General features: G+C 43.0%; 1 protein-coding gene across 1 annotated transcript in view; it reads left to right on the plus strand.

Moving 5' to 3' along the window:
- LOC103473319 (zinc finger protein 703-like) overlaps positions 1–14,858 on the plus strand; it is a 32,568-nt gene extending 17,710 nt beyond the window's left edge. Inside the window, exons 2-3 of the mRNA XM_081613515.1 lie at positions 9,708–10,483; positions 12,036–14,858. Of these exons, the coding sequence (XP_081469641.1) occupies positions 10,241–10,483; positions 12,036–13,565 (1,773 nt within the window). The 5' untranslated portion in view covers positions 9,708–10,240 and the 3' untranslated portion in view covers positions 13,566–14,858. The remainder of the gene's footprint in view (positions 1–9,707; positions 10,484–12,035) is intronic.
- The last annotated feature ends 12,085 nt before the right edge of the window (positions 14,859–26,943 follow it).

Here is a 26,943-nt window from a genome sequence, read left to right on the forward strand (position 1 = left end):
TAGCAGCTCACAAATATAAAGGGCCGTCTGTCTCCTCTGATGGCTCATATGAGGGTTAACGCCGTGCCCGAGTTACGTATATATCTAATTTAAGTGTGTCTGTCGTTATTTTTCAAGACTTCTCACTTGAACAAGCTTATTCATGTGTGATTGTGATTTTATTTCTTATCTAATGGAAACACTGCAATCGCAAAATTGTGTTTAATCGACATGAGCAAAACGGAGACAAAGATTTGCGGAGGTTTGTAACGGAATCGCAGTGGAACAATTCTGTTTCCCGACGGTGTCGGGTTGGTTTGGATAGATTATTTGGATCTTGCAGACCTGGTAATACATGTCCACATTTTTCCTGTTTGTTATTGTTTATGGACTTCCTGTTAACTCCTCATATCGCAGTCCTGTTTTCTTGACAGTCGCCGTTGTCTCCGCCGTCTCCTCGGCGCTGCAGACTGTGACCTTGTTTCCTGATTAGATGCAGCTCCCACTGCCTGCCTCTTATCACACGGACGACATTGATGGATGGCTGTAAGTAGCCGCTCTGCTGTTTGGGACTAGAGGTCAAGGCACCAGTTACACTAACCTAATGTTGTTTTCGGGGGGGGTTTTCCACCAACCTAATGCTTATTTCAGCTCATTAACAAGACTGGCAGTGAGCTGGGGAAGGCAGTTCTCTTAATAACAAGCATCATCTCAAAAAGGGATCCTTCTTTTACATAAGTATGTATTTATCTCCCCCTCGCTTTATGCTTACAAGTCATTGCTTTTGAAGATTAGGAAAAACCGCACACCAACATTTTGCCAGCTAACTCGCATTATGCAGCCGTTTGCCCACAGGTTATGAGGGATTAGGACTGATTTCGCACTCAATTGATGCCGCAGAAGGGCTGAGAGAATCAAAGCCCCGCAGACTGCGGCTATTTTGGGCTGCTGCTAATAGTTCTTGTCAGGCGTAATTTTTAAGTACTTTAACCAATTCATTGTATAATTAGGTTAGCAAAATTAGCTCATTGCGAAGTCGGTCAGCAGCCGGTAATGCAATAAAGTTATTAACATTCCAGATTTATGTAACCATTAATATAGAGGTGATCTGTCTTTATCACATATTTCTTTACTGGTAAAAAAAAAAAAAAGACATAAATTAATTTTAAAAATTAGAGTTGTCTGTGACTTGTTCTGGTTGCTCAAATGATTTTTTTTTTTTTTTTTTTTTTTTTTACTCTTTGCGGTTTAAATCAATTTTGAAGAGAGAGACCTAAAATAAAATAGTAAAATATTAGCTTGTAGAAAATAGAACTTCAAATGGTTTACAGTGTCTTGCAAACATTTTCATATTCCTTAAGCTTTTTTTTGCATTTTGTAAAGCTACAGTCATAAATCTCAACATATTTTATTTGGATTTACATTTTATTTTCATAAATAAGACATTGAAAATGTTTTGGGAATATAGTTAATCCCAAAATTATTTGTGCAAAACTTTTATTTAAAATAAATTTTTATTGAACCAAGAGGTTCATTCCTGATAGGATATATATTTTTACACAGGCATTTCTCCAAAAACAATAAGGAGTGTCAGTTAAAACACAAATATATCAGGTTTTATTTGTGTTTTCTGGTGTGTCAGGAAAATTTATTAGCAAAAGTTAAGTCATGATAAGTGTTTTGCATGTTTCCTGGTATTTCTGTTGGATTATCTCCAAGTTTTGGGCTTCAGGTCTCTTTACCATCACCCCTAATTTTTAGTTTCCTCTCCAAATTCAAGTCAAAACATGTTTGTCTAATTAAAAAATTACTATAAATCAGAATATTCATATAAATACTTTCAGGCTTCGGGCGTTTATGTGTTTAATACGTAGTGAGTCAAAACTGTAACTCCTGTAAAGTATGTATGGATATATACTTTCAAGTCTTGCCATAGATTTTCTATTTAATTTAGCCCTGAAGTTTTGACTGCATCATCCTGACATATGAATTGAAATCTATTTTTGATCTCAACCATCCATCCCAGCCACCTGCGTGTTGTAAACGGGTCCCTGCACGAACACGCCCAATTAGAAATGATTGCATTATGTCCTACGCATGGTGTCAAGTTCTGCAGGAGACTGCTAATGGCCTTTTTATCCAAATCAGGTGCGTGGCAACGAGAAAACAATTTAACGGCTGGTCAACCCTGTGGTTGTGGACCTCTACCTTTGGCTTCTGGCAAACTTTAAATATAACTTCTTGTTGCCTTTTTTCCCCCTAGCTGCTATACTTCTCCTTTCCCTGTTTGGTTGTAGCTTTTTTTTTTCCTAGCAACACCTTTGGACAATTTTACACTTAACCCCATACATGAGGTGAAAAAGTTTTAGAATTTAATCAGACGGGAAGAAAAACACAACAGAGGCTACACCTCACCTTCTGAGTTGTGACACCAGCTATTGCGACCGTTTGTGATAAAATACGAGCATCTGGCCTTGTAAACTTTATTAGTGTTTGCCCATCGAGGCCCCGATCCGCTCGCTGAAAACACTGCAAGATGACTCATGTGACTTGTTTTCCACAGTTCGCTGTGTCCTCTGCACAGTTTGCGCTCACAAAAAAGAATTTCTGTTTCATAAGAAGTTTGAGAACTGCATCGGTAAAAGTCCCGGCGTTCTCTGTCCTCTCTTGACTCGTAAAAATAAAAGTTTGATCGTGAAAGACGTTGGCGGTACTTTTGGTTTCACAACGGGAGGTTTGATGGACACTCAGCCATGATGATCTACAAATATAGTTTCCGTGAATCCCAAAAATAAGATGTTCTGCAGTCTTTGGTGTAGTAAGATACTTTTTTTAGCATAACTGACGAGCATTTTCTCTTCGCAGCATGTCATTTTTCATGAGCCGTTAAAACTGGATTGTTCAAAACTCTTTGAAGAAGCCTAATTGTCAGGGTTCCAGTGTGTGTGTGTGTGTGTGAGTGTGAGTGATGCATCTTTCCAGCGAAGATCTTGGTGAGGAACCTGGGCAGCCTACACAGGTGGACCTCATCAGCCCCATCAGTGGTGGGGATAAAGGAGCAGCAGAACCTTCACTCAGTGCTGGATGATTAACGTGCACCGGTAGTCTCTCAGCCCTCTCCTGTAGTCCATAGTACTTGTTTTTGATCTGTCTCTTTGATATTTTTCCAGTGGTTTAAAGTCCTTGTGTTTCCGTTTCTAGATCAGTTTCCGGATTCACCTACGGGATCTGTTCCATTGCTGTCTCCTCTCGTGTGGATCACCTGCAAGTCTGCCTGCCCGCTGCTCCCTCCGCACCACTCAATCGCTCCTGGAAGGATCAAGGAGAACTACTTTTCTGTTATTGCAAGGAAATAAAACTCCTTACCTTTATTTCGGACTTGTTGATTTGCATGTGGGTCAGAAGGTTAAAGCCCATCATGGCAGAATCATCCAGCCAACTTGACCCAGCAGAATCAACTCCCGACCCACAACAAGATCATGCTGTACTGGTCCGTCATGACACTATGCTGCACTCGTTATACGATCAACAAACTATTACCAACCAGCGTTTAGATCAATTTGCTGGAATGTTGAAAGATCTTCACCAAAAGCTAGTTTCTGCTGGCCCATCCCCTGCTTTGGGGCCACCTCCTGCTGCAGATCCACTCCCTTCTCAAGCCAGCGCCTCCGCCAGCCCTGCACAGACACCTCCAGTGTCCGTGCGTCTCAGAGAGGTCTCCCCACCCACGCCTGAGCCCTATTCAGGTGAGATAGGTAAATGTGGGGGATTTTTATTACAATGTTCTTTAGTTTTTTCTTTTTCGCCCCAAAGTTTTCAGACAGATGCTGCAAAGATCTCGTATGTAATTGGCTTGTTAAGGGGAAGAGCGCTAAGATGGGCGGAGGCTAAGTTTGGACAGCAAGTCTTTTTTCAGGGGACTTATGATTCGTTTGTGTCCGCATTTAAACAAACATTTGGGTATACAGAATCACGTTCTGACATTACCCGCAAGCTGTGGAATTTAAAGCAGGGTCGTCAAGCAGTAGCGGATTTTGCTATTGACTTTAGAACCCTGGCAGCCTCGTCTGGTTGGAACACGGAGGCATTGAAGGGAGCCTTTCTACAAGCTCTGAACGAGAACATAAAGGATGAAGTAGCTTACCGAGATGACCCAGCCTCATTAGAGGATCTAATCTCAATGGCTATTAAGATCGACAATAGGGTCAGAGACAGAACCCGATCCAAGAGAGAACTGAATATTTGCCCAAACAGAGTGGAATTTAACGTTACCCCCACTAATCAAGATCAAACCCCTGAGGAACCTATGCAAATAGGAAGAACCAGACTAACTCCCGAAGAACGGCAGCGACGCATGAGGACAGGCGCCTGCCTCTACTGTGGTCAAACAGGGCATTACATTGCTGACTGTAAGAACCTGCCAAAAGACAGAGCCCATCATTAGCCACGGAGAAGTGGTGGGCAACTCAAGGAAGGCTTCCCGTTTAACTCTACCATGTTCCCTGATAACTAGTAATCGGTCCTTTCAGACATCTGTTTTAATAGATTCTGGTTGTGAACAAAACCTTATTGACGGTAACCTGGTTAATCAACTCCAGGTACCCACCGTTCCTCTTCAAGTCCCAGTCTTGGTTTCTGCACTGAATGGTAAAGCCCTACCTGTCATTACCCATCGCACAGTACCCATTGAGCTTTTAGTTTCAGGAAATCATCGTGAGACAATAACCTTTTTTGTATTCCCTTCACCTCAGTCCCCAGTGGTTTTAGGTTATCCATGGCTTCTCAGTCATAATCCACACCTTAATTGGAGGAGTGGCCAGGTAGAGTCTTGGAGCACATACTGTTTATCATCGTGTCTTCACTCTGCTCTCCCTTTAGTTGTTTCTCATCCTGCAGATGAACCCTCTCCTGCTGACCTGACCAGTGTTCCGTCTGAATACCATGACCTTCGCATGGTTTTCAGTAAGTCTAAAGCTCTCTCCCTCCTCACCGTCCATACGATTGTACCATTGACCTACTTCCAGGAGCACCACTACCCACCAGCCGTTTGTACAGCATATCCAAACCAGAGAGGGAGAGCATGGAGAGATACATCAGTGAGTCCCTTGCTGCTGGCATCATTCGTTCATCAACCTCACCTGTGGGAGCCGGGTTTTTCTTCGTTGGTAAGAAGGACGGAACAGTCAGACCATGTATTGACTACAGGGCGTTAAACCAAATCACCGCAAAGAATAAATATCCACTGCCATTACTTGCCTCTGCTTTTGAACTCGTTCAGGGAGCCACCATTTTTACCAAACTCGACCTCCGTAATGCTTACCACTTGATCAGAATGAGGGAGGGAGACGAGTGGAAAACAGCGTTCAGGACACCACTTGGCCATTTTGAGTATTTAGTTATGCCCTTTGGCCTCATGAACGCACCAGCAGTGTTCCAATCATTAGTCAATGATGTCCTCAGGGACTACCTTAATCAGTTTGTCTTTGTTTATCTTGACGACATTCTCATTTTTTCAAGATCTTTAGAGGAACACAAGAGACATGTCCGCCTGGTTCTTCAGCGTCTTTTGGAGAATCGGCTGTTCGTCAAGGCGGAGAAATGCGAGTTTCATGCCTCATCAGTGACATTTCTGGGTTATGTTTTGGGGAGCGGGCAGGTGAAGACGGACCCAGCAAAGGTTCAAGCGGTCTTGCACTGGCCGACTCCCACATCCCGCAAGCAGCTTCAACGTTTTCTGGGGTTTGCTAATTTCTACCGTCGGTTCATTAAAAACTATAGCCAAACTGTTCTTCCCCTTACCCGTCTCACTTCCACCAAGGTTAATTTCAATTGGTCACCAGAAGCTGAGCGAAGTTTCTTAGATTTGAAGAGAAGGTTTGCCAATGTACCCATCCTCATTCAACCAGACCCATTGAAACAGTTTGTTGTAGAGGTGGATGCCTCTGATTCTGGGGTAGGGGTGGTCCTGTCACAGATTTCTTCTATTGATGACAAACTGCACCCCTGTGCATTTTTCTCCCGTCGTCTCTCGCCAGCGGAGAAAAACTATGATGTGGGTGATAGAGAACTCCTGGCAATAAAGATGGCTTTTGATGAATGGCGTCACTGGTTAGAGGGGGCGGAGCATCCCATTGTTGTCTGGACAGATCACAAGAATCTAGCCTACCTTCAACAGGCCAAGAGATTAAATCCCAGACAGTCTCGCTGGTCCCTCTTTTTCTCCAGGTTCAACTTTACTATCTCTTATAGACCTGGATCCAAAAACACCAAGCCAGATGCACTTTCGAGACAGTTCTCCCCTGATCATGACATGCCTGAAACCACTGTTATTTCACCATCATGTGTTGTTGGAACTCTTTCTTGGCAGATTAGAGACCAGGTACTGGCTGCTCAACAGACTGAACCCGGTCCCATAAATAGACCACCAACCGTTTGTACGTTCCTTCATCTGTCAGAGCTCGTCTCATTCATTGGGCCCATACTGCAAAATTTTCTTGCCATCCTGGCATTAACAGAACAATCTCTCTGATCAGACGAAACTTTTGGTGGCCGTCGTTGTATAGAGATGTCAAGGACTATGTGCTTGCCTGTCCCATCTGCGCTCGCAATAAGACCCGCAATCACCCCCCAGTGGGTTGCTTCAACCTCTTCCAGTTCCCAACGTCCCTGGTCGCACATAGCTTTGGACTTTGTTACTGGGCTACCACCTTCAAAGGGTTTCACCACCATTCTAACAATCATTGACCGCTTCTCTAAGGCTTGCCATCTGGTTCCCTTACGTAAACTTCCTACTGCCATGCAAACTGCCCATCTTCTAACTAAACATGTGTTTCGTCTGCATGGTATCCCCTCTGAGATTCTGTCAGACAGGGGTCCACAGTTTGTTTCAAGAGTTTGGAAGGAGTTTGGCACCGCTCTAGGAGCTAAGGTTGCCCTCACTTCTGGGTTTCATCCCCAGACTAATGGTCAGACTGAGCGTCTGAATCAGGAGCTTGAAGCTACCCTTCGTTGTCTCTGTTCGTCGCACCCTTCATCCTGGAGTGTGCACTTGCCTTGGGTGGAGTATGCCCACAACAGCCACACCTCAACAGCCACGGGCCTATCACCTTTGAGTCCTCTCTTGGTTATCAGCCCCCTCTGTTTCCTTCAGATGAGCTACAAGCATCCGTCACTTCTGTTCGCCATCACATCCGCCGTTGTAGACACATCTGGACACAGACCAATGCGGCTCTCAACCGGACAGCCGAGGACAACCGCAGATGGGCAGACCGTAAGAGAACCCCGGCACCGTCATATTCTCCTGGACAAGAGGTTTGGCTCTCCACTCGTGACATCAATCTCAAATCATCCAATCGTAAGCTTTCCCCTCGCTTTATTGGTCCCTTTGAAATAACCTCTGTTCTCAGTCCTTCAGCCGTACGCCTCAGGCTTCCTGATGGGTTAAAGATCCACCCTGTGTTTCACGTTTCTCTTATTAAACCGACCCGTTCCAGCCCTTTCTGCCCTCCTTCCAGACCCCCACCACCCGCCCGGGAGGTTGATGGTCACCCTGCATATGACGTCACGAGGATTCTGGCTATTCGTCGCCGGGGAAGGGGGTTCCAGTATCTTGTGGATTGGCAGGGTTATGGACCTGAGGAACGGTCATGGGTCCCACGTTCCTTCATTCTGGACCCTGATCTTATTAGGGATTTTGAAGATTCGCATCGGTCATCTTCATCCGGACCGCCTGGAGGCGGTCTTTAAAAGGGGGGTAGTGTCAGGGTTCCAGTATGTGTGTGTGTGTGTGAGTGTGAGTGATGCATCTTTCCAGCGAAGATCTTGGTGAGGAACCTGGGCAGCCTACACAGGTGGACCTCATCAGCCCCATCAGTGGTGGGGATAAAGGAGCAGCAGAACCTTCACTCAGTGCTGGATGATTAACGTGCACCGGTAGTCTCTCAGCCCTCTCCTGTAGTCCATAGTACTTGTTTTTGATCTGTCTCTTTGATATTTTTCCAGTGGTTTAAAGTCCTTGTGTTTCCGTTTCTAGATCAGTTTCCGGATTCACCTACGGGATCTGTTCCATTGCTGTCTCCTCTCGTGTGGATCACCTGCAAGTCTGCCTGCCCGCTGCTCCCTCCGCACCACTCAATCGCTCCTGGAAGGATCAAGGAGAACTACTTTTCTGTTATTGCAAGGAAATAAAACTCCTTACCTTTATTTCGGACTTGTTGATTTGCATGTGGGTCAGAAGGTTAAAGCCCATCATGGCACTAATCTTGAATCTCCAAGAGTGAGTGTACTGAAAAGGCAGCATATCTTTTTAATGCTTTCTAAAAAAGTGTTTGCCCATCCCAGAGCACCAACACTGCATTGGTGAAGGTTTTGAATGACATATGTCCCAATGTTACATCAGAAACTTGTGCCCTGGTTTTACTGGATCCCAGTGATGCATTCACTTGCGAGGTACCTCAAGGCTCCATTCTCGGGCCACTTTTATTCAACATTGATATTATGCCACTCGCTCAGATTACAGTGATCCAACTTCTCAGGCAATATGTATGCTGATGATGTACAAGTTTCTTTTTCTGCCACCGTGATTCAGAAAGACTGGAGTCAGGTGTTGTCATTAACTCATACCTGAATATTAGTAATTAAATTAGCCGACTGCTACCTTAAAAGGCTTTGGGAATAAATATTTTCCTAATAAAACAAGGCTCAGAAAACTGTTACCTGTTATTATATTCAGAGGGTTCAAATATTGAAATCATGTCTTCGAAAAAAAACATAATTTTCATGTTCTGTTGTCCTTTGTGTTTTTAAAGTGTATTTCATGTTTTTGATGTATTGGTCATTCTTAACATATATACCTAGGCTTACAGTTTGTAAGTTTTGCGTTAGCGTCACATTCTGATGTAGGAATCCAAACACAGCAGCTTATGAGACTGTCAGTCCGTCCATCAAGATCTCTTAGCCTGCTCCATGTTGTCAAACAGGTTCTAGTTGAGTGACGTTTGTGCAAATGCTGTATGGATATAGGAATGGTACATAGGGTAGCCTGTTGAGCTAACTGGAAGTTGTTAAATTTTCTAATTGGACAAACAAAATTTTCAGTTTATACTAGCATAAGAAATAAGATAAACAATATTACAGTAGAAACTTGACACAATGTTTACTTTGATGGTTAAAACAGAGGGTTTTTTTAGTTTATCTCAGTGATATTTTATTTTAACAATGTTGACTGCTTTTTAGACAGTTTTTAATTCTGTTTCTGAGGGTGTAAAATGTATTTATATATATATCCATCCATCCATTTTCTTACACCCTTGTCCCTAATGGGGTTGGGAGGTGCTGGTGCCCATCTCCAGCTAATGTTCCGGGCGAGAGGTGGGGTCACCTGGACAGGTCGCCAGTCTGTTGCAGGGCAACACAGAGACACACAACCATGAACACACACATTCACACCTAGGGACAATTTGGAGAGGTCAATTAACCTAACAGTCATGTTTTTGGACTGTGGGAGGAAACCAGAGTACCTGGAGAAAACCCACGCATGCACTGGGAGAACATGGAAACTCCATGCAGAAAGACCGGGGCCGGGAATTGAACCCAGAACCTTCGTGCTGCAAGGCAACAGCTCTACCAACTGCGCCACTGTGCAGCCATATATATATATCGTTGAAAAATGTGTTGTTAAAAACACATTCCTTTCTTTCTAACTTTATTGTTATTTCCTTCTGTCACAGGCGATTATGATAAAAAAAAAAGAAAAGATAAATCAAACGAGTGAGAATTGTCACCTTGCGCGCGGATTAGGCTCCGCCTCTTATGCACGCTCTCCCCGCCCAGCTCATTCCTGATGCGGGCAGACCGCGGCTGCTGCGCCTCCCTGTGCGCCCGTCGTGAGCAGAGAGCCGCAGAAGTCCGGCCGGAGCGCACGCACTGGACCAGGTCTTCTCCAACCTTGGATTCTACGATCTTTTAACACTTCCATAGAAAAAAAAAAACAACAACCGTGCTGCATGTTTTATTTTTATTTTTTTTTTAAACTTGTGTTTGTTTCTCTTTTCCTCACGGATCTATATTTCAAGTTGGATACATGAAGATGCTTCCTACTAAGTAGCGCACCGGGACCGGGGCGTCTTTTTCTCTGTCCTCCGGGACATTTGAGGGACTCCTCCCGCTGCGCTTCTGCTTGGATTTCATTTATACAAAACGTCTCGTGAGGTGTGGTGTCGAGGGGGGAAACTATCACGCGCATCACCCGGCTTTATCTCCAATGAAATATCAGCCTTCGGGACCAGCTGCGGATCGAGTTAGTGAGCGGATCGAACTCAGCGACACCACCGAGTCTAAGAGGTCTCGCCCCGGCGCCGCGGTCTCACTGCTGACCCCTCTGGACCCTCTACGGCAAGCGAAGCGGCTTCCCATCCGGCTGATCAAGATGTTGACGGCGCACACCGGACACTTGCTCCATCCGGAATATCTACAGCCTCTAACGTCCGCGCCAGTGAGCATCGAGGTATTTATTGACTTTTTTTTAAAATGATTTACAGATGGTCGCTTTGAACTGCAAGCCTTTGTGTGGTTTCACGGCGGCGATGAGGAAATTGATTTAAGAGAAGGAAAATTGAGAAATAGTATTTTTTTGTTGTTATTTTGTTTTATTTTTTAATTTTATCCAGAATGCATAATTCTATTGTGACTGCAGTAAAAATATAACAATGAAAAATGTTCCGTAGTTTTTAACTTAATGACAAGTTTATGTACCTTGAAAAAGCAAATGAAACTCACTAGATTAATCGGCTGTCTGCCGATTTGCAGCTGATGCAAATTCACTTTTACCTCAAACACTGGAGGTTAACCTTTGTCTTTACTCAGTTCAGAAAAAAAGACATGTAAATGTTACTTTTTTTTTTTTAAAGCCCAAAGCTCCTGTCCAATTATCACCCAGTTAGTCAAACTACAGACTCATGTTGTTTAGATGGCTAGTCAAGTTTTTTTTGTGTGTGAGTGTGTGTAGTTTCAATAAAATGCTGCTTGGGGGAGGGGGTCTGGGTCAGTGTTGAAACAAAATAAACATCACAGCCAGGGCTTGATTGAAGATAATGTGGGCCCCTGGGCAACAACTGGTTTTGGTGCCCCATACAAATTACTTTAGATTCATCAACTTCAAAGTTCTGTTTTTCCTTTTTTAGTGTTTCCAGATCTTTGTGTCTGTTTCAAGAAAAGAGTTTGTCAGAAACGCAGCATTAAGTCTAAAAATGTCCAATAAAGTATTTTCAGTAGCTGCGCCAGGCCTGAAAGTGAAAGGGAAAAAAAAAAGAAACAAAGAATGCATTGAGCATGTTCCAAATGATGATTGTTGTTGTGACGTCGTCTTATCTATGTAAACATTCCACATATTAAAGCACTTCCTTGTGAAATTGACTCGTACATATTTTGGGAAATTATACAAATTCTGCATTTGCAATAATTTCATTCATCAAAACAAGGAAGAAAAAAAAAAGAGGGGCTCTAAAATCTCAAGACCCAGTTTGGACCAGAACGCAGCTTTGCTCAGTGAGCAGAGAAGTCTGCAAATGCCAGATGTTGTTTGAATAAAAAGCTGAAGAGCAAATGTCTAATGCACAGAAATATGTTGTTCAGAGTTTTAAAATATCCTTTGACATCTAGGAAACTGCATCTGTCGCTTCTCTATTATTTGTAAATTTTTTTAAAGACAAGTATGTCATTATGTGATAGGTACAGCCATATTTGTAAGCACAGAGAAACGCTGGAGAGTTAAAAACATTTTCTGTTTTTAACCCTCCATTGGTCTTAAGAGACGGCTTTTCACCCTTTACACAGTCCTACAGGGTCGCACCGACTCTGTGTGCACTTTTATGAAGTTCATTTTTTGTGTGGTTTTGGGAACTGATGGTCTGACAGGACACCCCCACCCCCCCCTTCTCCCCGCCGTCTACCTGTGACATTCTGAGCTGCTGGACGGTTAAGGGATTTAAACTACAATATTTTATATGAAACTAAAGTTCTCCTACTCATAATAACCCAAATCTCATGCTTTTTTGTAGCTGGATGCTAAGAAGAGTCCACTGGCCCTGCTGGCTCAGACCTGCTCTCAGATTGGTAAACCGGACCCTCCTTCTTCCTCCAAGCTCGGCTCCTCCTGCAGCCCGGGGGACAAAGAATCCAGCAGTCGGTCGTCATCCTCCAGCCTGAAGCTGGGGGAGCACCGCCCTTCTCTGGAGGACAAATCTAGCTTTAAACCCTACAACAAAAGCAACGTAGACTGTCGCAGGGATGGTGTTGCCAGCAGCTCTAGCGGTGACAAAGTTGGATTCAGGGTGCCGAGCAGCAGCAGCTCAACCACTAATGGGAATTCAACCAGCGGCCAGCAGTCCTACCCATCCCACGCTTCTTCGCCTGGCTCCAGAGGCACCAGCACCCCCCCAGGACAGGCTCAGCAGCATCAGCATCACAAACAGAGCCAGTCTCCCGGTGGACAGCCTGCCTTGCAGTCCCAAACTCTTAGCTCTGAACCAGGACGTGAGCAGAGCAGCCCCACCAGCACTTCCACTAGTAATAACCACAGCAATCCAAAAAAAGACGCTGATGTGAGCAAGGCGAGCGCAGACAGCCCGCACCACGCAAACTCCAGCCACGTCCGGGCGAGCACAAACTGCAGCAACAGCAGCTCCGACGGCGGTTCCAACCAGGACGTCGGCGGTAGAGCCGAGGCCGCCCAGCCTAGCCTTGGCCCTGGACACATCACGCCCATCTCTCCTTACAAAAACAGCCAGCCACTCTTCCCCTTACCCTCTTCCAATATGGCCTATCATGGATCTGTCATGGGGGGTTACGCGGGCTACCCATCCCAGTTCCTACCAGGGTTGGACCCGTCCAAATCGAGCCTGAGCATGGGAGGAAAACACACAAGCTCTAGCCCTCTGACGGGCGCCTCCCCGCCATCCTTCATGCAGGGCCTTTGCAGGGACCCTTACTGTCTAAGCTACCCTGGTGTGTCTCATCTCGGCAGTAGCAACTGCAACTCCTGCATCCACGACCCTTCCTCCACCCTAAAGTCGAGCTTTCCCATGGTGTATCCCTCCCACCCGCTTCACTCACTCCACCAAAGCTCCTTGTCGTCCAGCGTGTCCCCCTCCCTGTCTCATCCCCTTTACACGTACGGCTTTATGCTACCAAACGACCCCCTTCCCCACGCCTGCAACTGGGTGTCCGCTGGAGGACCTTGCGACAAGCGCTTCGCCACCTCAGATGAACTCCTGGCTCACCTTCGCACCCACACAGCTCTGACTGTGGGGATGGACAGTAAGCTGCTCTCCGTTTCCTCATCTGGACCCGCATCCTGCCACTTGCACCTCCCACACCAGAGCAGCCCGGGCTCCCTCCCCAGCTCTCTGTCGCTCAGGGCTCCCCCCAGTCTGGGTTTAGCTCGCTATCACCCCTACAGTAAGGTCCATCTCCCCTCTGGGCCTTCCTCCATCTCCCTGCACTCTCTGCCCACCACTGGCCCTTACTATCCTCACTACACTCTCTACAGTCAAAGACTTGGATCTGCGTCAGCTCTTGGATACCAATAGAACACCATGTACTTATGTGTTTCTCAGAGTAGTTTGACATTTTGGGGATTAATCATGTTTGCTTTCTTGCAAAGAGCTTCGGTGAGAAGTTTAAAATGGCTCCCATGCACCTCTTAAATGTGAACCTATGGGCAATTAGCTTAGCTTAGCACAGCACCTGGAAAAGTTGTTACACTAGCTGTCCTGGCCTCAGCTGCTCTCTGAATCTCATGTGAAATGTTGTCCAAAAGGAATAATTCAGCTGAAGCAGTAATTTTTAGTTTTCAAACAACTTTCAAACAGGGAAGGAGTTCTGAAGCAACTGATGGAAACTTTAGATAATGTTTCTAATTCGACTTGTAAAATTGCTCATTTCTGCTTATTTTGCCCTTTTTTTAAGATTAAAAAAACATTTGAACATATTCAGCAGAGCTGAGCTGTTTACATAGTCAAGCTAGCTGTTTGCCTTTTTCTGAGCTAACTGGTTGCAGCTTTGTAGCTAGCTGGTCGGGAAAAAAACACCTTGCTCTGCCAGAAAGTCAATTACTACATTCCCAAAAATGCTTTACTTTAAGATGAATTGTGACAACTTGCTGCTTCTTCTGAATTCAGAAATAACTTGGAGACACTTTTCTCTGTTCTTAAAAGCATCTCTGCTGTCGGTTTGAACTTTTATCCACGAGATTTTTAATAAGATTTCCCTTTCCAAATTCAAAGGGCATGCAGACCTTCTGTTTTTGCACATTGCAAGAGACTTGACTGCCCTGAGGTGATCTACCGCTCTGTGCTATTCTGGAAATTGATGGCTGTGCATAAAAGCTTTCAGCAAACGGTGATAATTTAGGAAAGAAAAAAGCTAGTGTGTGAGGGACGGCTGCTGGCTGTGGCCACTGGCTTCAGTTGCCTTCTCCCTGCAGGAGATGCATGAAAGCCTGAAACGGTGCACACATTTAACAGGCCCAATGCTTGCTTTGATTCCTCATGCTTCTTCCCGCTGATGACGTTTATTTATTTCCCACAGGATACCTGGCTTTAACACTTTCTATATATTCTCCTTTTACAGTAATGTGAGCGGACATGTTGGAAAGGTGTTAAAACTGTGTCTTAACACTTTCGTATTGAATGAATGTTAAAATCACATCTTGTTCTCAGCTTTTTGATTGTTTTTTTTATTATTATTTCCTGAACAAAATGAATAAAACTGAGATGTGATATTTTTTTGTAATATTGAAACACCCCGTGGTGGGGCTTCAAGGGTGATGCGGTGAAATGGGAGCTCATATTTTGGTAAATAAATCACACTGAAGACGTGTATTCTGTTGTTTTCATTTCTGGTTTGAATCGGTTGAACTGGAAGGCTTGATCAGGGTTTTTGAATTAAACTTCTTGCAAGTTTATAAGGAGATTTTGGCATCCTCAACTAGCTTAACTCTAGGTTAGTTGGAACTGGACATGAGTCCTGAAAAGGCCAAGACTAAAACGTGTTTCTACCTTCTTAAAAACACCTCAGATCTCAAAAACAGTGCAATTCCTTGAGTAAATGCTATTTTATGAATCTTTAATATTGCCTGGATATTTTCATTTGCAGGTTCTTTATGCGAATATCAGTCATGGTTTACACAGGAAATCATGATTGGAGGGGGTGCACCACCAATTATCACCCTGCGTGAAACATGTACTGACAAGGAACAATCTTAAGGTTGTTTTTTTTTTAACTCAGTGACTACCTGGTTACCTACCTTCTTCAGATTTTAGTGGTTAAGTTTATGGGTAGTTTATTTGACTGACTGTATTGTGACTTCGGTACGTTTGACGTAGGATAATCATTGGTGACGCACTCCCTCCAGTCTTAAGTTCCTGTCTAAATAAACACTTTTTATCCAAAGAAAACATGTAAAAGTAAAAGTCTAGTTTGGGGGGATTTGAGTAGAAGTCTGCTTCAGTCCAGACCCTCTTGCTCTTGCTCTGGATTTATGTGAAATAAAGACGCCTAGAGGAAAAGATTGCCGGTTTGAATATTTTCATTCTTCCGTCATTAAATCAAGGTGATTACCTCTGATTTATTACGGCCGTGAAAGCACAGAAACACACACACACACACACAGCTTGATTTACAACCCCAGCCAATCCACGTAACGTCAGGAAACGTACATAAACCTGTTCAAAAATATTTATGCCTACAGTTTAAATGCTTTTAAAAGAAAAGCGCTGGAGATGACTCCTGGGAAGACGTAAATCTTTATGAGCCAAGCTGTCACTGAGATCCGGATGTGTTCGAGCTGCTATTTTTACCATGAAGGATCCCAATGATGGATGGCTTTTGAGAGTGCTTGACTGACAGCAGTGAGTGCTCCTTGGTGTCACCTTGAAGGGAACACATCCAGATGTAACGCTCTCAGATCGGGTGTGACAGGCAGACCCACGAGGTCCCGATAAGAATCAGAACCACCTCCTGTAGGTGTTCACGGCAAAGTCCTGACAGACGGACGCTAAAGTTGCCACCTCTGGCCTTGTGATTGGCACCGGTGACATAACAATTTCCTCGCAAAGTGACACCCTCGGTGAAGTATAGATGAGCCTCGCTGGTCACTCACGACTCTGACAAGACAGACACGGAGGTCAAAGACAGCCCATCTCCGCCGTAACAAGAGAGCCCGCTTCGGTTACGCGGGTCTGAGTCGAGGCTGTCGGCCGTCTGGGTTCAACCCAGGGCCAACAGATCTTCTGGGCTCACGTCGAAGGTTTCATGTTGCATCCTGAACCTGGTTGCACTTAGTTTGATAAGTGTGGCGGATGAGCCGGCAGCTGCCAACACTGCGTTCCTCATCTCTGTCTCTGTCTAACTGGAAGTTTTGACAAGAGTTGAAATGTTGTTTTTTTTCTCTGACTTTTCAACTCTTCAGATGCATTGTGTCTATGTATTTACTGTTGCAACAAAAGTAGAGCTGGACAGTGATGCCACCTGTTGGTGACTGCCGATACATGCTCACTTTAGGTCGAATCAGAAAGAACCCCTTGTTGTGTTTGACTTCATCTCTTTCACACACAGGTTTTTAATCAACTATAAGAAACCAAAGATTTTGTTTGTTTCTGCTGGATGAAAGCTGGAAACAGTGGTGCAAGTGAGGGTTGGCAATATGGAGTTGGGGTCCTAATAACAATCCTTACATTTTATTTTGTAATTTTGACACTTGTGACAAAGAAGTTTGAATTTAGTTATTCCATAAAGAGGACCGTGTATATTAATTAACTTAAATACTTCATGTAAACAAACCAAATTCAGCCAAAGAGGCAACATTTCATCTGTCTCCTGACAGGTTGATGGAAGGGATTAAAAAGAATACAGTTATTATACATAACATACATGAACTATAAAATTTACATCCTCAAATAATTTGCAAGATTATGTATTTATTTTTAATTAAGGAAAGTATTCGTTTTGTATTTATTTATGGGTATCTGCGTAAACACAAATGCACACCACAGTTTTATTTTTAGTTTTTTACTTGTGAAAAGACAAAACAAAATGTGACTGGCTACGACAAAACCAGGAACAATTTTCCCCTGCCGGCGTTTTGAGTTATTTACAGATTGTCAAAGTAAGTTTTCCATTGATGTCAAACATGTGGTTTGTATTTAATAGTCAGAACATTGTGTTGTTCTGTCATAAAAAAAATCCCAATAAAATACATGTATTTGTGGCTTTAAAGCTGAATGTGTAACTTTTATTTAAAAAAAAATTATTACACTTAAACTGTCGTGAGAGTTTTGTATGAAACAGATAATCGAGCTCCTCTGCCTTCTCCTAGTGCTAACTAGAAACAACCAATCAGAGGCAGGAGGTGGGTCTTAGCCCTGTCAATCAAGCTTGTGTATGTGCCATGTACTTCTCCCCATAGCAGCGGTAGAGCCTGTCGTGAATGTAGTGACAGTTTAAATAAACACATTAAAAAAAACAAAACATTTTCTTTTATAAAGGTTACACACTGCAGCTTTAAAGTGACAAAATACCAAAACGTTCAAGGAGTATATATTCTTCTTCAAAGGCTACTTCACAAATTTTACATCCATCCATGTAATAATCGCCAATCAACTCTGAGTACTCGGCTTGTTCCTGCTGAAGAAAAGCATCGCCACAGCCTGATTCTGCCACCACCGTGTTTCAACATCAATGTGTTACGGCTCTAGTGTTAACGGTAACTTCAAAACGGTTAATGCCCTCATGTTACTATATTTAATAATAAATATTAAATATAGTAAATACCTAATATTTACTATATTAAATAGTAAATATATCCCCTTCCTCACACTTGCAATCAGTTAGCCAATCAGCCCAGGTCCATTGTTCCACATTCACTCTCCTAGTACTTAAACACTTCTGTTCCTTTCACTCCTTGCTGGTTTCTCCACATCCATTCCTTGTCGTCATTTTTGGATTGCTGTGTCGCTCAACTCTGGCTCCCTGTGTTCCTCCATGGTTTTCGGTTGTAAGTTTTTGTTCATTTGTTCATTAAATGCCATGAAATCTGCTCAGTGCCTGCATCTGCTGCATTTGTGTCCAGCGACAAACTACATGTCATGATGCAGGGCACCCAAGCTGCTTTTAAAAAGAATATTTTAAAAACATTTGTGTAAATCGTACCACCATCACTTTCCTTCGTTTGACCCAAAATGTTTTGCCCTGAGGCAAAACCAGCTGTGTAATAAGGGAGGAGATGGAGGTTTGAAGCCCGGTGGTATTATCCGCCTCCCGCCTGCTTGGTCTGAGTGAGTTCTCGGTACAGCCTGACAGCCCAGATGATTAATGATGACAGGACTGGCGAAGCTGCTCCTTCATTTCACGACTAGCCCTTAACCTCTCAATTAGCTCGAACCCGTGCAAATGGAAAAAACAAAAAGTCCATCCAGAGGGTAATGGTTCGATATTTTCCCCCCCTCTTCCCACTTTCGCTCTTTAGAGATGATCAAAAATCATTAGGCGTGCTCCGAGATTACAAACAGCTGCCCCGATGTTTTCTGTGACACATGCCTCTGAGTTATACGGCCTGCGAAACCCGCTTCCCAGAAACGGACTCCTCCGCTTTCATTTTGTCCTCTCCCCAACTTTATCACTTCATCCATCATCCCCGCTATGAGTGCTTTTTCAAGTGGTCCAAAAATAAAGCGGACGCAGATGTCAAGCCACGCTACGCCGATGTTTCTAAACCGCCAGAAACCCTTCACTTATGTCCGCCCACATAGAAAAGTTGAAAACGCGTCCCCACAAAGCCGCCGTTGAACTCGGCTCATCCTGCTGTTGTTCACGTAATAAAACCAGCCCATGGGTAAATCAGCAAAAGTTTTGAGCAGGTATCTTTATTCCCTTCCTTCAAAAAATAAAATATAACCAATCTACCTCTGCATTAAAAGAAAGTATATATATAAAAAAAAGGGATTTCAGCGGCATACACAAAGGCAAATGTAATTATGGTTTCTCTTCTAATGCGCAGCTGGTTTTGATCTGGTTGCACTCTGAAGCTGCAGTTGTCAGCTCTCATGCATCACAGAGCCGGAGCTTAACGGAGAAACGTGCTTTGGCAGTGACCAGCGGAGGCCTGGAGGCCAGCGGCGGCCGCTGGTGGGTTAGCCACATTCAGAGGGGAGGTAAGGGGGGTGGTTGGGGTGGTGACACCATCTTCTGTTTTCCGCATCTGGATCCCCGTGAGACCACATCCAGTCATCCCTTATGGGGTTTTTTTCCCTCCTTCACGAGCGCCATAGATGTTCTCCTATTGGCTGGAGCAGACGCCACGCCGCAAACTTGGGAGGTCAAGACAGAAAGACTCTCCGAAATACACGCACGTGCGCACATGGACGGGCTGAGGGAGTAATGAAAGACAGAGTGGGGGAAGAGGGAACGGAGGGGGGGCAGCCCCACGGTGGCCGGGGAGAGGAAAGCTTGCATGGAAATGAGCAGACATGATTACTCAAATACAGTCATTAAGGAGGAAATGTTGTTTTTCAAGCTGTCAGGATGATTAATGAGGGAGAGCAAATGCGCTCAAACGCTGTTGTTTAGTCTAACCAGCAGACCTGATCTCTGACGGTAACTTAGACAGGATGTGTGGGTGCATTTAGCGGCGCGCTAAAGCTGCGCAAGTCAAAAGATCCAACACAATGGATAAAAGAAGGTGATGTAGATTAATGAGTTAATGTCAATTGAGCTCATCGATCGACTAACCTTTGATTGCTATGCGTCCATTTTGTAAGAACCCAGAGTTTTCTCTTGTGTGAAGAGGTTTGACCATCTATCCATAACATAAAAGCTACAATTTACATAATATGCTGGATTTAAAAAAAATTAAGGAACTTTTTGAGTGTTTATATGTCAAAGCAGAATTGCATAAAGTGCATTTTGAATCCCACTCTGGACTCCGTTTGGACTGTTTCTCTTTCTCCACCACCTTTATTCCTGTATATCAACTGCTTAAGGATGACCAGCAGCGCTCTCTGCTGGACGGGGGCCAAACTACACCAATAAAAGGTTAATACGAAGGTTAGAACCAATTTGAATCTGATAAACCATTAATTGACAATTAATTGTAAGTCGATTGAATGGAGAGGTGTGTGTATAAATAGCCACTAACTGATTATTTTTTACCATGGACATCTTAACTATATAGATCAGCTATATACACAGTCATTTATGTTATTTAGATTGGTACTCTTGGTAAATATATGTATAAAAACCTTAACTTGATGTTTTTTTATACATAGTGGTGGCCAGAAAAACTTAGCTTCTCACCTAGCTTTGTATTCCGCCAATAAATTGGCCCCTATTTTCTTTATTTTGGGTTGATACGTGCATATCTGCTAGATTTGCCAATGAATGTGGCGCTAGAGGTTTTGTGAAAAACTATTAAAAGAAAAACTTGATTGAAAATTGAGAAATTGAATGGAATTGTATTTCCCCATGGAATAAAACTTAATTTATTTTCCCGTTTTGTCAGTGGGAGATTATGTTACTTAAATAAAAGGGGGAATTTACTTAAAGGCTTTATTCTTATCTTTACCAAGGATGCAAAAAGTTGCTATGTAGTTGACCTGGGGAAGCAAGAACCCAACACTAAGAAACAACATGTAATATAAATATATTTTTTAAAAATCAGCCAGCTTTATGACAGATTGGATGCTGTGTAAAGAAAAGTGAAACATAGACTTGGACTAGACCCCACCAACACACAATTTAAAACTAATACCATCCATCCAAATGTGATTACTGGTGAAAAATGCTTTTCAAATATGTCAAATCCTGATGAAAAACAATCTCAAGACATCTTCCTCTGGTTTCTCTCATCTGCAACGCATCCATTCAAAGAGCATGTTATGCTGCAGTAGATCACCTGGTCTGTGGTTTAAGTGTCTGTGAATTCTAAAAAGAAAAAGAAAAAAAAATTGGCCCTCTCTGTGTGTTTTTCAGCCTGCGTAGTGCCAGAGGCCTCAGAATCTCCAGATGTTCCCTAAATCATGCTGGAAGGCAGATAAGAAATCCGCTTTCAACAGATGTCTTGTGCCTGGACTCGATGATTTATTAGCTATGAATGATGAGACAGTGCTCCAGTGTCTTGCAGGCTTTTATCATTATGCAGGCAACTGTGAATCTGGGTGACATCACGTCAGCTAACGGGCGCGGGAATGAGACGGCAACTCCGCTTTTCACATTTTTATGTCTTTGCAAATGCAACGGATCCGAGGTGAACGGGTCTCTCTCTCTCTTTTTTTTGTTTGGCTGAAGTGTGACGCAGAATGAGGGGAATGTGGAGCCGGAGCGGCAGAAGAGTTGCGTCGCAGCCGTTTTCAGCTAAAACGCTAAAAATGATCGTTTTGACAAATTCATCCTGACTCGAGGTCAAGGTAGTTTTATGTCAATAAATGGGTTAAGTTGAAAAGTACAGCCCTCAGTAGAGGACTTTAAGTCAGCAAGCAACTTTATTTAGACTTAACGTATAAAAACCCAATGACTATTGAAATTTACTGCAAAAATACTAATAGCAGAAGCAAAGAAATGCAATATTTGAACATAATTGATGGCATGTCAGCTAATGTTCCTGAAGAGAAAAATACTTAAGTTTATATTGGTAATTATATTCTATTTTAATTTCAACACACTGTGGAAATGATGTAAAGGTGTGCATGTATGCTCAAATTAGGTTAAATGCTACACTGCTGGCACCAAAGCTATGTATTGCCTAACTGTTGGGCAACACTGGAATCAGCCGAAGCTAGCATTCACCTAGCTTCATTTTAGAAAACTATTTTGTAAGAAACATTGAGAAAAGCAAAACTTAAGTTAACTGAAAACTTAACAAAACAGAGTTAACATGCTGGCGTTAGCTGAGCATTTTAGGAAATTGCTCAGTAAAAATCATTAAAATCATTGGAAAGAGCAAAACTTAAGTTACCTGAAAACCTTTGGTGTATGTCAGGACTTTTACAAAGGATGCTGATCTACAAAAACACCTGTTGTCTGTGTATTAATGTCATTAAGGGAGAAAGGTACTGATCTGATGAGGTTCATTGTTGTTTTACTGCACTTTAAAGCTACAGAGTTTCAGAGCAAACAAATGACATTGATGTCAAAAGCTACCGGACTGGGAAGCTGGCAAAAGCCGGGACATCCCTGGTTTTCACGATACGTTTTCATCATCTAAAATGTCAGACTTTTACTCAAGACAATCTCAGCGGTAAAAGGAATGGGGGTAAGGAGTATTGTACTTGGTCAGGGGGGTTAGCTGACAGCAACAATGACTGACAGAAACCGTGAGGGACTTGGACAGATGAGAGCCAAAGGCGGCGGGCGAGAGGGCGAACGAGGGTCAACGCATTGCCTGTGCATTGAGTGTGGCCCAGCAGCTGTATGCATAGGGGAGCCCCAACCTCCTGCTCTGCATGTCAGGGGCCGTGATTAATGACCCCGCAGGCCTTGCTCTTAACCCCCTCTCCGCTGCTTCCTCCACAGAAGTCACTGAAGCCACTTCTCGTTTAGGCTAATGGACGCAGCCGGGGTAGGACGGGCGCCCTGAGACGAATGCGTTCGCGGTTTACGCGAGAAGACGTGAAACGAAAACCAATTTCCCCTCCTCGCAAAAAACCCCAAAACATTCCGCTTTTGTGGGGCCCGTGTAATGTCAGGGGTTTCAGAACGATGATTTCTTAGATTACCGTGGGCCCTGTGCAGCGTCGGGGCTGAGAGGGCGCCGGTGCCTGTGTACTGGTTCCCAGCTTGTCAGGCAGCTGTCGAGGAGTGATTTATGACCACTAGACTCCAACCTGTCTTCACTGCCAGTTCGGTATTGTTACAACTGACAGCTAATGAGGCCAGACATGCTTTCAAGCAGAGCACTTAACAGGACTTCAATCTTCCCCCGTCACGAGTACCATTTTTTCTTTCTTTTTTTTTTTTTGCACACACTCCTTCACACAACAGCCTCCTTTCTCTTTGCCTTCCTTGTTCTCCGTCTTTCCACGTTGCAGCCGTATGACAGGAGCAGAAAGGGGCTCCGCTGACAGAAGGAGATGTTTCTCAGAGAGAAATGGCAGCAGAGAGTTTCACCGTTCTCCCCCTCTAACATAACAGCTAGAGCTTTACGTAACCAAATTACTGACTCACGTTTTGCTTTTTAACTTTGTGCTTCGTGAGTCAAACCCTGTGTGCTGGTCTCGGTCTTGACCAGAATTCTCCTGCAAATTAGATTTCCCTGGTGAAATATTGATCAATAATAATGATAATAATACAGAGAACTGTTCAGTTCACAATCTGAAAATAAAACGGATATATCTACAAGACACTGTATCCGTCTAAACTGAGAGTCCTGGCAAGGAGAGAAATATTCAGAAAAGCAGCCAAGAAGCCCATTGCAACTCTGGATCAGAGATCCACTGCCTAGATATGGAGTCTGTTGATAGCATAAATCCTCAAATCTGGACTTTTGGAAGTAACATTGTTATTAAAGGGGGGATATTATGTATTTTCCAGGCAGATAGTGTAATTTTACAGTACAATCAGCTGATCATGTTACCTTCCATTGTTATAGAAATGCTATATGCATAAAATATGACTTAAAAAAAGTTTGACTTCAAAGTTGAATGCCTTTAAATTGGGCCTTTGTCTCTTTATATATATTGAGATCCTGCTGCAAAGCTCTCAAAAGTTGATTCTATATAATGTCGCCACTTTAAAATGCTGGAAGAGAGAGCTAGTGGCGCTCGTGTTTGCAGTTTGCTGAAGGCCATTTAATGGAAACGGCAAACATGCGTTGGTCAGATTTGACCAAAATAAAAAATTTTTGGCCTGTGCAAAAAAATAAAAAATTGTTGTATGCCTGGGGAGAAAATTGACAGCACAACAAACCGTTGCCACAGTGAAACATGGCAGCGTTGGCAGCAGGTTGAAAATATTCACGACTGAGGCGGTTGGTTTACGTTCCCTTCAAGAGTACAAAGACCCCAGACATAAAGTCAAGGATGTGCGTCTTTGGCCAACAGCGATAAACTCACACGCATTCTCCATCCAATCACACTGAGCTTGAGCTAACATGCAGGTTTGCTTTAAATGTTTAAACTTTAAACATTAAAAAAAACAATGTTTGGACGCGGTTCAGTTCTCACAGATTCACCTATTTGTGGATTTCTCCATAGAACATAACTCCAAATTATTTGTGGGAAATTCGCTTATACGCTGATCTTTTTCATAGAGCGTAAAATTTGAAAGGAAATGCAGTTTGGCAAACTGAAATAACTAGCCAAGATGCTAGTTGACATGCTGTTGGCTCTCGTGTGCAAAGCAGCCAATCCTGGAGAGGCGTTTATCTTCCTTAGCGCTGATTGGCTGTAACTCCGAGAGCAGGAATAAGGAAGATTGTAGATCAGTGGTCCCCAAACTTTTTCCTGTGAGGGCCACATAACTTTTCCCTTCTCTGGTGGGGGGCCAGAGTCAGTTTGTAAGAGAAAAAGTGAGATGATTGCAGGAGAGCCTAAATGTAAAAATGTATTGTTTTCCAGAAAGCACAATCAAATAGCATTCTCTGGGTTCTTCACAGAACAAAAGTCAGGAAATAAATAATAACACTATTAATAAAATAAATAATAACCAAATAACCCTCTCTGGGTTCTTCACAGAAAAAAATCCAGGAAAGATTGTGGTCCGTATTTTCCGAACTATGAGCCGCACAGGACTATAAACCACAACCCCAAAGTAAAAAACAAACAAACAAAAAAACCAGTAAACATGCACATATAAGCCGCAGATATCTCTGCCGCTCCAGGTTTTCCACAACGATGCAGCAGCTGCAGAGGGGGGCGGACATCCAAAATCTGAGTCATAACAGGTCAATTGAATATCACATTTATTACGGTTGAAAAAGAAAAAGCTGCCAAGTTTAGATTTAACTGAACTGATTACGGTAGTTTCCGTACGGTAACTGTAACAGTAAAAGTGCTGATCCTTCGTGTTGCTACTAGCATGTGCTAAATGAAAATGGGCGCCTTCTTCTTCTTCTTTAGATTAACAGCAGCTTGCATCCATTATTGTTGCACTACTGCCATCTACTGGATCCTAATATCTATACCTCAAATTCTCATAATGATCCCAGTATTATTTATAAAGCTGTTAAATAGCATTTCCCTTCAATGCTATTTAACTGATCAACAACATTCTCAAATTTCAATTCCCTATTAAAACCTAATTCCGTTTTAATGGCCGCTTTCTTTTATTTTCAATGATTCACTTTGTAATGGTCTCGCTAAGGTGTCTTGTACCAAAACTAACCATCAGCCAAACTCCTTTCACACGAGTCTGGATTAATTAGTTCTTCCTTTATTTCCATGCAGAATGGAGTGAAACTGTCAAAACACAAACAACTCAGGATGAGCTCAGAGCAGCTTACAGTGTTTTACATTCAGATACACAGTACAACTGATACAACAGCTACCTCAGGATGCTATGAGCTGCAATGCTACATAACGACCTAAGAAATCTTAGCAGCCTGCTAGTTAGCAATGACGTAGCACATAATCAAATCGCTCGCAGGTATTTCCAAAACTAATTCAATAAATAAGTTACTTCTTTTATCATATGTTAACATAAAGGCTTGTTTTGAAGTATAAGCTGCTACTTCCAGGCATTGCTTCGAAGAACTCGACCTGGAATGCGCGTCATAAGACACGTGTTCATTGCTCTACGCTAGCAAACCGTACTGATTAATAAAATAAAAGTCAAGCAGTTCCCTAAAGTCCAAAGATGCAGCATGCACCATGCAAAAAAAAACACCACAGTTTACAGACACTTCTGCTAAGAGCCCGTGTGTTGAAGAAAATCAATATAAGCAGCTATATCCGAAAATACATATGAAAAAAAATCTGAATGCTCTCTGGTATTGTTCAGGGGGCCGGACCAAATGTGGATGCGGTCCGGATTTGGCCCGCGGGCCGTAGTTTGGGGACCCCTGCTGTAGATGTTAGCTTTTGTGGTAGTGCTAAAGCAGCTTCCACTGCGTGTATTAATGCACTTTAAGGTACATTTCATGTATAATTTAATAAATTAGGAGGTTATGAGTGTTACTAGAGGGGGCCTCAAGTATTCGCAGTTCTTAACCACCATTAAAAACTGTGGTTTATTACAGGTTTATTGCTGTAATTATACTGAAATATATTTTTAGAAGCTGCTAATTACAGGCGTTCAATATGACACACATTGAACAATCTCAATTACAAAAAAGGCTGAAAACAATTTATTGGTTTGTCCAAGTAAAGTACACTGACGTTTGTGATCGTGAAGCGACTAAAATGTGAAAAGTGCAAACGTTAAAAGCAACATTTCAAGCAAATTTCTTCCAGGTTTAACAATGACACTTTTCCACAGTCTATACTAAAAAGGTCAAAAATGTTTTCAAATAGCAATTGGGGAAATAAAACTAAATTAACGTGGTAATTCCATGACTGAAAAAAATTTATTTACGAATAGCCTCACTGCTTTGCAAAATTGTCAGATTTAAGGCACAGTTCTCTCGACGTTAGCTCTCTGAAAGTAAATTTGGCTCCTTGGGCCGCAGAAGGATTTTGTAATGAAATCAAAGAGCAGTGGGAAAAACTCTTGGCTAAGGGAAGGAAGGGCTGGCAGGCATAACAATTATGCACAGCCGGAAACTTTTCAGCACCTCTTACTTTTTTTGGACGAAGGTTTAAGCCACAAATTGGAACTGACTTGAATATATAACTTAGATTCATAAAAACAGAGATGTGACACTGCTTTCTGTTTTTTTTTTCTTACATATTCCTCCCCTCTGGAGAGATTACTGCTTAGTTAAAATTATGTTTCTGACAACCGTATTGCTTAAAGGAAAAGAAAGTCAAATCTATTATT

This window comes from Poecilia reticulata, chromosome 12 (assembly GCF_904066995.2).
Source record: "Poecilia reticulata chromosome 12, P_reticulata-male-v2, whole genome shotgun sequence".
Classification (NCBI taxonomy): Eukaryota; Metazoa; Chordata; class Actinopteri; order Cyprinodontiformes; family Poeciliidae; genus Poecilia; species Poecilia reticulata.